The sequence below is a fragment of the Myotis brandtii genome, unplaced genomic scaffold (assembly GCF_000412655.1).
Source record: "Myotis brandtii unplaced genomic scaffold, ASM41265v1 scaffold464, whole genome shotgun sequence".
Taxonomy (NCBI): Eukaryota; Metazoa; Chordata; class Mammalia; order Chiroptera; family Vespertilionidae; genus Myotis; species Myotis brandtii.
Window position 1 is genome coordinate 566,986 of NW_005367743.1, and position 12,408 is coordinate 579,393.

General features: G+C 37.5%; 2 protein-coding genes across 2 annotated transcripts in view; both read left to right on the forward strand.

Moving 5' to 3' along the window:
* Positions 1-9,663, forward strand: part of MTPN (myotrophin) — an 18,993-nt gene extending 9,330 nt beyond the window's left edge. The window contains exon 3 of the mRNA XM_014547162.1: positions 8,099-9,663. Coding sequence (XP_014402648.1) covers positions 8,099-8,185 — 87 coding nt within the window. The 3' untranslated portion in view covers positions 8,186-9,663. The remainder of the gene's footprint in view (positions 1-8,098) is intronic.
* A 982-nt stretch (positions 9,664-10,645) lies between these two features.
* LUZP6 (leucine zipper protein 6) lies at positions 10,646-11,461 on the forward strand. Its single transcript, XM_005875606.2, is given in 2 exon segments — positions 10,646-10,660; positions 10,757-11,461. Coding segments are annotated over 2 exon segments (228 nt in total). The 3' UTR covers positions 10,970-11,461.
* The last annotated feature ends 947 nt before the right edge of the window (positions 11,462-12,408 follow it).

Here is a 12,408-nt window from a genome sequence, read left to right on the forward strand (position 1 = left end):
GCGTAGTAGTTTGTGTAGATGTACCACAGTTTGTTTTTGTTCTTGTTGTTTGTTTTTTGGTTTTTTTTTTTAGAAACATCTTTTATGTTTTCTATTTTTTAAAAAAATATATATTTTACTGATTTTTTTACAGAGAGGAAGGGAGAGGGATAGAGAGTTAGAAACATCGATGAGAGAGAAACATTGATCAGCTGCTTCCTGCAAACCCCCTACTGGGGATATGCCTGCAACCAAGGTACATGCCCTTGACGGGAATCGAACCTGGGACCTTTCAGTCCGCAGGCCGACGCTCTATCCATTGAGCCAAACCGATTAGGGCTGTACCACAGTTTTTTAATCCACTCACCTGCTGATGGGCACTTAGGCTGTTTCCAAATCTTAGCTATTGTAAATTGTGCTGCTATGAACCTAGGGGTACATATATCCTTTCTGATTGGTGTTTCTAGTTTCTTGGGATATAGTCCTGGAAGTGGGATCACTGGGTCAAATGGTAGTTCCATTTTTAGTTTTTTGAAGAAAGTCCATACTGTTCTCCACAGTTGACCACTGATTATTGAACATTTATTTTATTGACTCATAGCTAGTTCAGACCACTCTTAGTTAACTGTTCCTGCTTGTGTACAGAACAAAAGTTTACTCAGTGCCTTTCTTTTACAATAAGTCAAAATGTTTACATCTTATATACAATTGCTATAGAGCAAGGGTGGGGAACCTCTTTTCTGCCCGGGGCCATTTGGATATTTATAAGATCACTCATGGGCCATACAAAATTATCAACTTCAAAATTAACCTGCTCTATTTAGTCAAACATTTAATTAACTCCTAATGCCTTGGCAGGGCCAGGCCAAATAATTTTGCAGGCCTTATACGACCTGCAGGCCAGGCATTCCCAATCCCTGCTATAGAGTAAAAAATACTAAAAGTCTGTTAAGAAAATGTAGAAAAAAACCTTATCTGATAGCATTCATGTTTTGTTCAATATTTTATCTGTGCTACATTAAAAAACTTCATACAGCCATTTAATGATAATACATGAATACCCCTCTCAAATACCACCAGCATTATCAAATCCTCACAGTGGCATTGGTGCAGATTTTGCTGTTTGAATTGAGAATCAAATGTAATACTGTTCGGGTCAAGATGGCAGTGTAGGTAAACTCTGTACTCACCTCCTCCCATGACCACATCAAAATTACAACTAAATTTTAGAATGTCTATCATTGAGAACCACCTGAAGACTAGCTAAACAGAAACCCTATAATGAGGGATGTAAGGAAGAAGCCATGTAGATACTGGTAGGAGGGGTGGAGACAGAACAAGCAGGTGCCACACCCTTCGTGTGGGGATTAAGAATTGGGATGTGTATCTGGGTTGCAGAGGTCCCCCCTGAGGAGCAGGGACCCCAGCCCTAGCCTGGGGCACCAGTGCTGGGAAGAGGAGCCCCATGACATCTGGATGTGAAAACCAGCAGGGATTGCATATCACAGTGATATGTAGGGCTACTAGAGTCCCAAGTATTTTTCCTCTTGAGGGACCCATGCAAAGATTTGGTGGCGCACAAATTTACCCTAAGCTTGCAAGGGTAGCAGTTCAAAAAGCACCAGAGATATATGAAGGAAAACTGAATTGACTCATCTCATATCATGGGGCCCACCAAAGAGTCTCAAGCCTGGCACCTCAGTACACAGCATAGCCTTTCCCAAGGACCTCCAAGCACAAGCAGCAGCCTTCTTCAGATTACTTTGTAGCTCCTACTGGTCACCCTAAGCTGGACACAAACAGCAGTTGATCTTGCCCTGCACCAGAGCTCTTCCTAAGAGGCTCTAGAAACAACACACCCAGTAGCTGGCTTTAGACGACACCACCCAGCCACCTCCACATCCACACACATGAAAGGCAGATTTGGCTGGCACCAGAACCCCAATAAAGCCTCCCGCGCCATGGGATTAGCCCCCAGACAACAGCTTGTCTGCTGTAGTCACCAACAGCCCCCACAGCCAGTCAGCCTGAGAGTCAATCCCACTCACTGATGTGCCAACAGAAATCAAGGCTCAACTACATCAGAAAAGTGCACACACCCACATAAGGGATGCCCTGAAGCAAGTGCCTCGAGTGAACAGGAAGACTGTGCCACTGGGCCTCATAGGACATCTGCTAAGATGAGTAGAATAAGCATATCTACCTAATACATGGAAACAACACAGGGAGTCAGGCCAAATGAGGAGACAAACATGTCCCAAATGAAAATACAGAACAAGACTTCAAAAAAGAACAAAATGAAGACAAGCAATCTACCAGATACAAAGTTCCAAACACTGATTATAAGGATGCTCAATGAACTCAGGGGAAGAATACATGAACTCAATTTCAACAAAGATAAACAACCACGTATAAATGAAAAATACAATAACTGAAATGAAGACTACATTAGAGGGAATTCAAGTGCAGAGAATTCTAAATAAGAGGAACCCAAAAAGGCCTGTACCAATACACATTAATTAAAATGTCAAAGATTAAAGACAGATAATTTTAAAGGAACAAAAGAAAAGTGTTTAGTTACATACAAGGGAGCTCCCATAATACTGTCAGGTGATTTTGCAACAGAAACATTTAGGCCAGGAGAGATTGGCATGAAACATTCAAAATAATGTAAAGCAAAGACCTACAACCAAGATTACCCAGCAAGGCTATTTATCATTTAAAGTCAACAGAGAGTTACAGTATCTTAGACAAGAAATGTAAAGAAATTAATCACACTAAACTAGCATTACAAGAAATGCTAAAGGGACTTATTTAAATATAAAAGATTAAAAATATGAATAAGAAAATATAGAAATAAAAATACTTTCACCGACAAAGGCAAATAGTAAAAATCAGTGGCTCAACCAACTACAGTACAAAGGTTAAAAGGCAAAAGTCGGGAAATTATGTAATTACAACAGTAAATTAAGAAATACACACAAACACAAAAAAAGTAAATAATGACAAAAATATATGGAGCGGGTAAGTAAAAATGTGTTTGAACTAAGCGGCCATCAAGTTAAAATAGACGGCTAAAAACATAGTTTGATAAATATGAAGTGCATGGTAACCACAAACCAAAAACCTATAAGAAATTTATAAGAATAAAGAGAAAGGAGTCCAAATACTACACTAGAAAGTCATCAACATACACGAAAATAGGGAACACAAAACTACACAATCAGAAAACAATTAAATGGCAATAAAGTACATACCTATCAATAATTATCTTTAATGGAAATTGATTTTTTAATGAAAGTTCATGAGCTGCCTACAAGAGACCCACTTCAGATTGAAAGACATGCAGACTGAAAGTAAAGGGATAGAAAAGGACTTATCATGCAAATGGAAAAGAAAAAATAGCTGAGAAAGCAATACTTATATTAAAGACAAAATAGACTTTAAAACAAGGGCTATCACAAGAGACAGGCATTTCGTATTGATAAAGGGGTTAATCTAAAGAGGATCAACTCTCATTAACATTACACACCCAGTGTAGGAGCACCTAAATATATAAAATAAATATTGAAAGACATAAAGGAGAAATATATGTATTATAGTAATAAGGGATTTTACCACCCCATTGACATCAATGGATAGGTCATCCAGACAGAAAATCAAGGGAACAGCGGTGTTAATGACATATTAGATAAGAATGACTTAATTGATATTTTTAGGACATTTCACCTAAAAGCCTCTGAATATACATTCTTTTCGAGTGCACATGGAACATTTCCCAGGATAAATCACATTAGGCCAGAAAACAAGTCTCAGTTTAAGAATATTGGAATCATACCAAGCATCTTCTCCAATCACAATGATATGAAACTAAATTACATGAAGAAAACTGAAAAACACAATGACGTGGAGGCTAAACAACATGTCACTGAACAATGAATGGGTTAATGAGATCAAGGAAGAACTGTTTTTCAGTTCTTGAGAAGAATGAAAATGAAAACACAATGACTCCAAAGCTGTGGGACACAGTGAAAGCAGTTCTAACAGGGAAATTTAGTAACGTAGGCCTACCTCAAAAACAACAAAAATCTCAAATAGACTATTTAACCTTACACCTTACAGAACTAGAAAAAAAACAACACTCAAAGTGAGTAGAAGAAAGGAAATAATAAAAATCAGAACAAACAAAATAGAGGCAAAAAAAATAGAAAAGATTAATGAAACTAACCTGGTTCTTTGAAAATATAAACAAAATTGGTAAAACTTTAGCCAGATTCATTAAGAAGAAAAAAGGAATGCCCAAATAGAATCAGAAATGAAAGACATGACAACCAACACCATGGTATACAAAGCATTATAAGGAAATACTACAATTATATGCCTATAAATTAGACCAGCGGTCACCAACTGGTGGTCCGCGAGATCCGAAAGGTTGGCGACCGCTGAATTAGACAACATGACAGAAATTGATAAATTCCCAGAAATATACATACTTCCAGGAAGAAACATATAAGTCAGGAAGAGACATTCTGAACAGACCAATAACTGCTAACAAAATTGAGTTCGTTATTAAAAAACTCCCAACAAACAAAGTGCTAGGTCAGATGGCTTTGACTTTTACCAAACATTCAAAGAAGACTTAACACCTATTCTGCCCATACTACTACAAAAATTTGAAGAGGGAAGACTCCAAACTTATGTTACAAGGCCAGCCTTAACTTGATACCAAAACCAGACAAAGACACTACAAAAAAAGAAAATTATAGGCCAATATCCCTGATGAACATAGATGTAAAAATACTCAACAAAATATTAGCAAACTGAATTCCTCAATACATTCAAAAGATAGTACACCATTATCAAGTAGGATTTATTCAAGGTTGGTTCAATATCCACAAAACTATTAACATGATACATAACATAAACAAATGAAGGGTGAAAATCATATCCATAGATACAGAAAAAGCATTTGACAACATCCAGCATTGATTTATGATAAAAACCTGTCAGCAAAGTGGGGATAGAAGGAATATACTTCAACATAATAAAGGACATATATGAAAAACCCACAGCTAACATTATACTTAATGGTGAAAAGCTAAAGTGTTTTCCTTATCAGGAACAAGATAAGGATGTTCATTTTCACTATTTACGTTCAACTTGGTATTGGAAGTCCTAGCCACAGTAAACAGACAAGAAAAAGAAAATACATTCACATTGGAAGAGAAGAAAAACCAATTATTTGCAGATTATATAATACTATATAGAGAGAACCCTAAAGAATCCAAACATAAAAACTGTTAGAACTCTCTCCCTCTTCATTCTTCCCTTCCACTCTTTCTAAATATCAATGGGAAAAATATCCTCAGGTGAGGAATAATAATTTTTAAAAAACTATTAGAACTAATAAATGAATTCAGTAAAATAGAATACAAAATTAATGTTCAGAAATTGGTTGCATTTTTATACACCGATAACAAACTATCAGAAAGAGAAACTAAGAAAGCAATCCCACTTACGATTGCATTAAAGAATAAAATACCTAGGAATAAATTTTACCAAGGAGTTGAAAGAATTGTACTCAGAAAACTGTAGGACTGAAGAAAGCAATTGAAGGGGATACAAGTAAATGGAAGCATATACCATGCTCTTGAATCGTTAAAATATCCATACTACCCAAAGCAATATACAGATTCAATGCAATCCCCATCAAAATACCAATGACATTATTCAAATAGCTAAAACAAATAATCCTAGAATGTATATGGAACCACAAAAGACCTCAAATAGTCAAAGCAATGAAGAAAGAACAAAGTTGGAGGGATCACACTACCTGATAGCAAACTATACTACTAGTACAAGGCTATAGTAATTAAAACAGCATGGTGCTGGCATAAAAACAAACACATAGATCAATGGAATAGGGTAGAGAGCCCAGAAAAAAACCCACACCTATATTGTCAATGGATCTATGACAAAGGCAAAGATATTGAATGGAATAAAGACAGTCTCTTCATTAAGTGGTGTTGGGAAAATTGGACAGACACAAAAATATGACACTGGATCATTTTCTTGCCATATACAAGAATAAAAAAGTGAATTGAGGACTTAAATTTAAGACTCAAAACCATAGAACTCCATAGAAGAAAACATAGGCAATAAACTCTTAACATTGCTCTTAGTAATAATGTGTTGGATATGTCTCCTTTGGCAAGGAAAAAATAATCAAATGGGACTACATCAAATTAAAAAGTTTTTGCACAACAAGGAAACTATTCATCTAGTTCTATGAAAAAATGTTCCCAGGAGTCCACACAATGGGACAAATGATTCCTCAAAATGAAATTAGGATGCAGTTACCAAAAGAAGGGAAATGAACTCTGGAAGCTGAAAAAGCAACATATGTCCACTGTACTATTTAACTTTGTGTTAATGCAGAATTATAGTACAGTGCTAATTATAAAAACTATCAAAATGAATTTGTTTTGAATACAGTGATCGCAATTATTGTCATTTAACCTATGTTGGAGGATTTACCATATTGAAGTTCTTACAGGTTTCTCTCCCACTTAGCAATGAGTTCCATGTGTTCCATAAAGCAGTTAAGTTAGAAAATGAGGAAATGGAGACTTAAGATCATATTGAAGAGGACTTTGTAATAACTTCACACTTCCTAGAATCTGTCGTCATCTCCTTCCTGATTTACCTAATCATATTGTACTTACTCATTAAGACTCAGGGCAGGCATTGCCTCATCCAGAAAGACTTTCTTTGTTACACCCTCTATCACATCCCATTCTGCGTTACAGGCCATTCATCATGGTGCATAACGCCATTATTGTTCTCATCCCACTGATTCATACTGGTTGATTTGTCTGTCTCCCACACCAGCCAGGCTGGCAGATTGTCTTGTTTTTCTTTGATTCTCCAGTCCCTTACAATGTCTACACATCAAACATTCAGTAAATATTTGTTGAGTGATTGAATAGATTTGCCAGGGAAAGGGGGTAAGACATTCCATTTGGGAACCAGCATGTATAAAGGTGTGGCACATGGTATGTTCAGAAATGGTGAGAAATTCCATAGGATTGAAGCATAGAAAGATTAATGGGAGAAGAGACTGCTGAGTTAGACTAGAGTTGGTCTTTAAAGGACCACCTATGCCAAGTTTAGTCAGCTCTGTAGGCTAGGCCTTAGGAACACATAATGAGATTTGGCAAAGATGCTAGAGACTAATTGGTGACTGAATCCTGGTTGGGTGGAGCTAGCAAAGAGAACCCTCAATGGGGGAATAATGCTGTCTCTGGTAGTTAAAGAGGCTCAGGGAGCACATTCAGCTACCATGCACTGGGCACTTTCCTAGGCACTGGGGACACGGTTCCTGCTCCCATGGAACTTTTATCCTAGTAAAGAAGACAGATTTAAAACAGTGGGTGGACACAAAGGTATAGGTCCACATTCTCAAACCTAAAATACCGTGTTGCAACTAAATGATCCAGAACAGCAGCCTCCAGGAGCACTGAGGCAGGCTGGAGAGCATTTCATCCCCAGAGTGCGTCACAGAGCCCCTTTCCTAGCCATGTCCCAGCCACTCACTGCTAAGTGTTTATAAGAATAACGATCAGTATTACACGTGTTCTTTAGGACTCTGTCTAAAATAAAAGTTTTGTAAGCCCCAGATTTTTAGAAATAATGTGCGTAACACTTAGGTCTACTCTCCAAAAAGTTGCAGAGAGGGGAAAGATAATTTCGTCACCATGATACTTCCTTTTTTAGCAAGAGATTTTACATTACACCTAGGGGTATTAATTTTTAAAGGTTAATTAATTGGGCAAATACATGCTAGTATAATAAAAGCCAGTCGTTGCCAATGTTATTGGCAAGTTGTGTGTGTAGTTTACAATTTCTAGTGCCTGAAAAATAATCTGACATTTTTATAACTTAATCTATAACTTGGCGAAGTGTTTAGGGTTTGTTCTTCAATAGGATGAACTCTGTTTAAGTAAGAGAATTTTTTAATTCTAGGTATAAACACTAGCGGATGCCGAGTAATCTAGTCTCGTTCTCTTCTCTCAGTTGTGGGCTCATAATGATAAAGGCTTTTCCCATTCTTTTCCAGGGTGCTGATAAGACTGTGAAAGGCCCAGATGGACTAACTGCTTTTGAAGCCACTGACAACCAGGCAATCAAAGCCCTACTTCAGTGATGGATGGATGGGCTGACAGCTCTGGAAGAATGACTCTCCTGTGGCCTCACACTGCTGCCTGTCTGTCTGTCACTCTCTATCTGCCAGCTTCTTCAGCTAAATACTTTAGGAGGGGTGAGGGGAGAGAGAAATTCATAAGAAATCAGACTACCAGAAAACAAAAACAAAAACCAATGTTTTGGAGGAGAGGCAAAAACTACAATCAGGCTTTTACAAAGCCTCCTGATCAAGTCAGCCTCTTTTCCATTTCCAAAAATACACAGATTATACCCAAGGGAGAGCAAAGACATACGGTAACATTTGACCTTCTCAGCTCCCTAGCTAATTCATTAATTAGATTGTGTCGAGGGTCTGATTATACAAAGGCCAACTCTACATAATCGGTAGCCCTAACTGTTTGAGCAGTAGTGGCTGCTGTGATGTAAACTTAGGGTGCTGAGATAAGCAATTAGCTCTAGCCTTCTGCCTTAAGGTGCACTCTGGGGAATCTCCTGGTGTAGTGAAGATCGCTGCCTGTGGTTGGTGACCAAATCTTGCCTCAGTGACTTTCCGCCTTTACGCGAAAGCTCAGTGAAGGTGAGATGGGGCACACCTAAATTGCTAGATGCCTGAACTTTGGATTTCCTCTCCCCTTTCACATGGATTTCATGTATCTTTAGGTAAAACTGACTAGTTTTATTTATAAAATCTTAAATTTTGGAAGTCTATAGGAGAAACCATTCCAGTATGCATAAATTTTTCTCCTCTAGATTCAAATACTTATATAACATTGAAACACTTTTAAACTTTGCTGGTAGTAAAAGGGGATGTAAAACTAGAATCATAGCCATAAGCCTGTTAGTATCATACAAAGAGAGAACAGTTGTCTTCGTACCTATAGTTTTCTTCATTTGCTATTTGAATGGATTGGCCCCGGTTATGTGTGGAGAACAAGGAACATTGTTGGAATGTCTCTTTGACCCATCTTGAATGCTGATTACTTATTGCACCAAAGCTATCACTGGGGTGAGATTTACTATTTGGACAAATTTAACCCCCATCTCTTCAAAAATATGCTTGTTACCAGGTTCCCCAGCTGTTGATAAACTTCTGCTGAACATAGGCCAGCCCACCTGCACAGTATATTTTTTATTCTTTTCTAAATCATGCATCATATAAAGTGTGACACTTTCAAGATGTACTCTGTGCCCTTAAATACAGCCCTAAAATAATTATGACCTGCAGAAAATGTTTAGACACATTTTCAAATGTTTATTTCTTGAGCAGTATGACTAATTAGAGCATATACTCTTAAATTTTGCTGTTGTGCATTTAAAATACTAAGATTCCTTTGACCTGCCACCCATTTAAGCTTTCTAAAAATACTAGGATTTTTCCTTAGCCATGTCATGCAATAACTAAATGTACCTCAAATTTTTAAAAACGGGGGGTTAGGGACTAGTATTCAGATTGTGGATAATAAAGAATTATGGATGGTTTTTTAAGGCAATGTAGCATTCGACAGCAAAGTTAAACTATCAAAGAACCGTCAGCCTGGCTAATGAGTCTTATTGATCAGTTGCTGATTGGTTAGTGTGTGGAGTGTGTGTGTGTGTGTGTGTGTGTGTGTGTGTGTGTGTGGATAATAAAGAATTATGGATGGTTTTTTAAGGCAATGTAGCATTCGACAGCAAAGTTAAACTATCAAAGAACCGTCAGCCTGGCTAATAGGTCTTATTGATCAGTTGCTGATTGGTTGGTTAGTGTGTGGTGTGTGTGTGTGTGTGTGTGTGTGTGTGTGTGTGTGTGTACACGTACATGTGTACTTTTCCCTATGAACCCTTTTTTATCCTGTGGCTTTTTTCACTTAAAACTAGCCTAACCCTGTACATTTGGCTAATTCTGCTGCCTTAATGCAGCCTGTTAGAGTCAGTAAAAGTCAGTAATCAGTACTTCATGACCGCACTGAACTGAAACCTGGAGCCATCCTCATTGGAGATGGAGGGCACTCTATCAGTCTTTAACCATCAACAAGGTGTTTTGAAATCTTTGTTTTCACCTCTTGGCATAATGTGATCTAAAAGGCTTGGATTACCCTCTACACAGTTTTACCTTTACATCCTCAGTGTTTTGTTCTAGTTGGCTATTGCAGAGAGTGCACTGTCCTATCATTCCTGAACCTGGTCTGCTTCCCACAGTCACCGGTGTAGAAGCCAGGTGACTTTTTGTACAGTTTGCCCTGTGTTCCCTGTGATGCAGTGGAGGCTACTGCGCCTTCTTCTTTCCCAGTCTTTTTGTAAACCCCATAATTATGAAGCAGTTGCTTGAGAAAATAACATGTAAACATAGACTAGTCTGGCCAAGATGGTTTACAATTTCTTTTTTTTTTTTAACTAGGTTATTTATAATGTATTTCTGAACCACTTGGCAGAAAAATTCACAACACTTAATGTTCATATTTGAGTAAAGGAAGTTAAAACCATGTCTGCTTTTTTGGTACTACATGCATTAGTGAAAGGTTAAGTACGTTTTTTTTTTTTCTCCACTGAAGTAATATTTAACATCTCAGCAAAAACCTTGCATGTTCTGTAGTTTTGTATTAAGTCAGTCATTTCGTATGCACTATAGCAATTAAAAACAGGTGTATAAAAACACCCGAGTGTTTACTATGCTATTAGTATACTAACAAATTCTCCCTTGCAGCTTCAGACTGGTATCTATAGAATTACAGTTCAAATACAGCACCTGAGTAAACCAAGTAGTTCTTCTATGCATAGCTCACCTTCTAAACCCAGTGGGGCATGAAGGGGAGGTAGGTGGTTCAGTGTGTGGAAGCTGCAAGCAAGTAGCCCCTTTATTCATTGATTCTTTTTCTCAAATAATGGAGTTCAAATCAGTATGTACGTATTTGATTTTTTTCCCCTAACACTTCAATTAAGCTGCTGTTTTCTTCCATGAAATATTGCATACTCGATTGTGTATAGAAGCTGGTGAGAGTGCCCTCCTACATAAGCAGTTGCAGTGTTTTTGCATGCAAAATTTAAAGAATTTAAATTGTCCTGATTCTATTTTGTAAATGGAGAAACAATCATATCTTTCTAAGCAGTAACAGAGGAAGACTAATGCTTTGTGCATTTTGATATATTTGAGTTCATTTTTTCCACAATGTAATACTTTTGACACAATTGGGTTTCTCATATTATCCTAGTTCATGTACATCAGAATGCTAACTAATACTGTGTTTAAGTTTTGTGTTGCAAGAACAAATGGAATAAACTTGAATTGTGCTACAGCTAACATGTTGGAAGCCATTTTTCTCCCTCAGTTACTATCGCCTCCCTTTTCCAGTCTTCACAACTGAACCAGTACTTTGATCAACTTAAACATGTAATTAATCTAAATTTTCTCCCTGAATCCCACTTCCAGTGGAAAGAAAAATAAGACATAGGAACGATTTAATTCTGGCTGCTCATTGGGAAGTTTTGCTTTTGTGTCAGTCTCTTGATACAAATGGCTTTGCTATAAATGTTGGGTCCATTACAAGGGACAAGGCAACCAGCACAGCCTGGGTCACCAGGGTCTAAATAAGTGTTAAAGTTGATCGATCTTTCACGTGCTCATGTAAGTTGCACAGTCCTTGAAGGGTCACCATTTTTTCCAAAACTCACCCTGAGCACTTTTATAGGGTATGTTTTTCAGTATAAATGTTCTGATTTAACATTAAACCACTTTAAACCTCAAATTGTAGGTAAAATTTGTGATTCTGTTGTAATCTTGTTGATAATCCAAGACTGTTGTGTAGTTTACTTTGAAATGGTCCAAAAATATGTACAGATGCTAAAATACAGCAAAAGCTGTCTTTCAGAACTTTCATGTGGTCGACAGAAGAGTACACACAGGTAGTATGTGTGGTTGTAGGTGGGAGTGTCCACAGAAAAGGTTATAAGCACTGAAGTTCTTGTTTTAAGAACTGAGGTCTATAAAAGTATTTAAGTCTGGCTAAATATGTGTTAAAGGGGACAGAGCCCCCTTATGTAATTGAAGAGAAGACCAGTATCTGCTGATGGTAAGCACATCTATAGGAAAGAAAGAGTTAAGGGTGAGTTACTGCGAAATTGGTGATTAGAGAGCAACCATCGCAGGACTTTCACACAGCACAATGTATCAGACGGTTACGAGATTTTGTTTCTTTCCTCCTGCATTGCCAGTGATTCTCAAAAGATGGTCCCTGGACTAATAATATC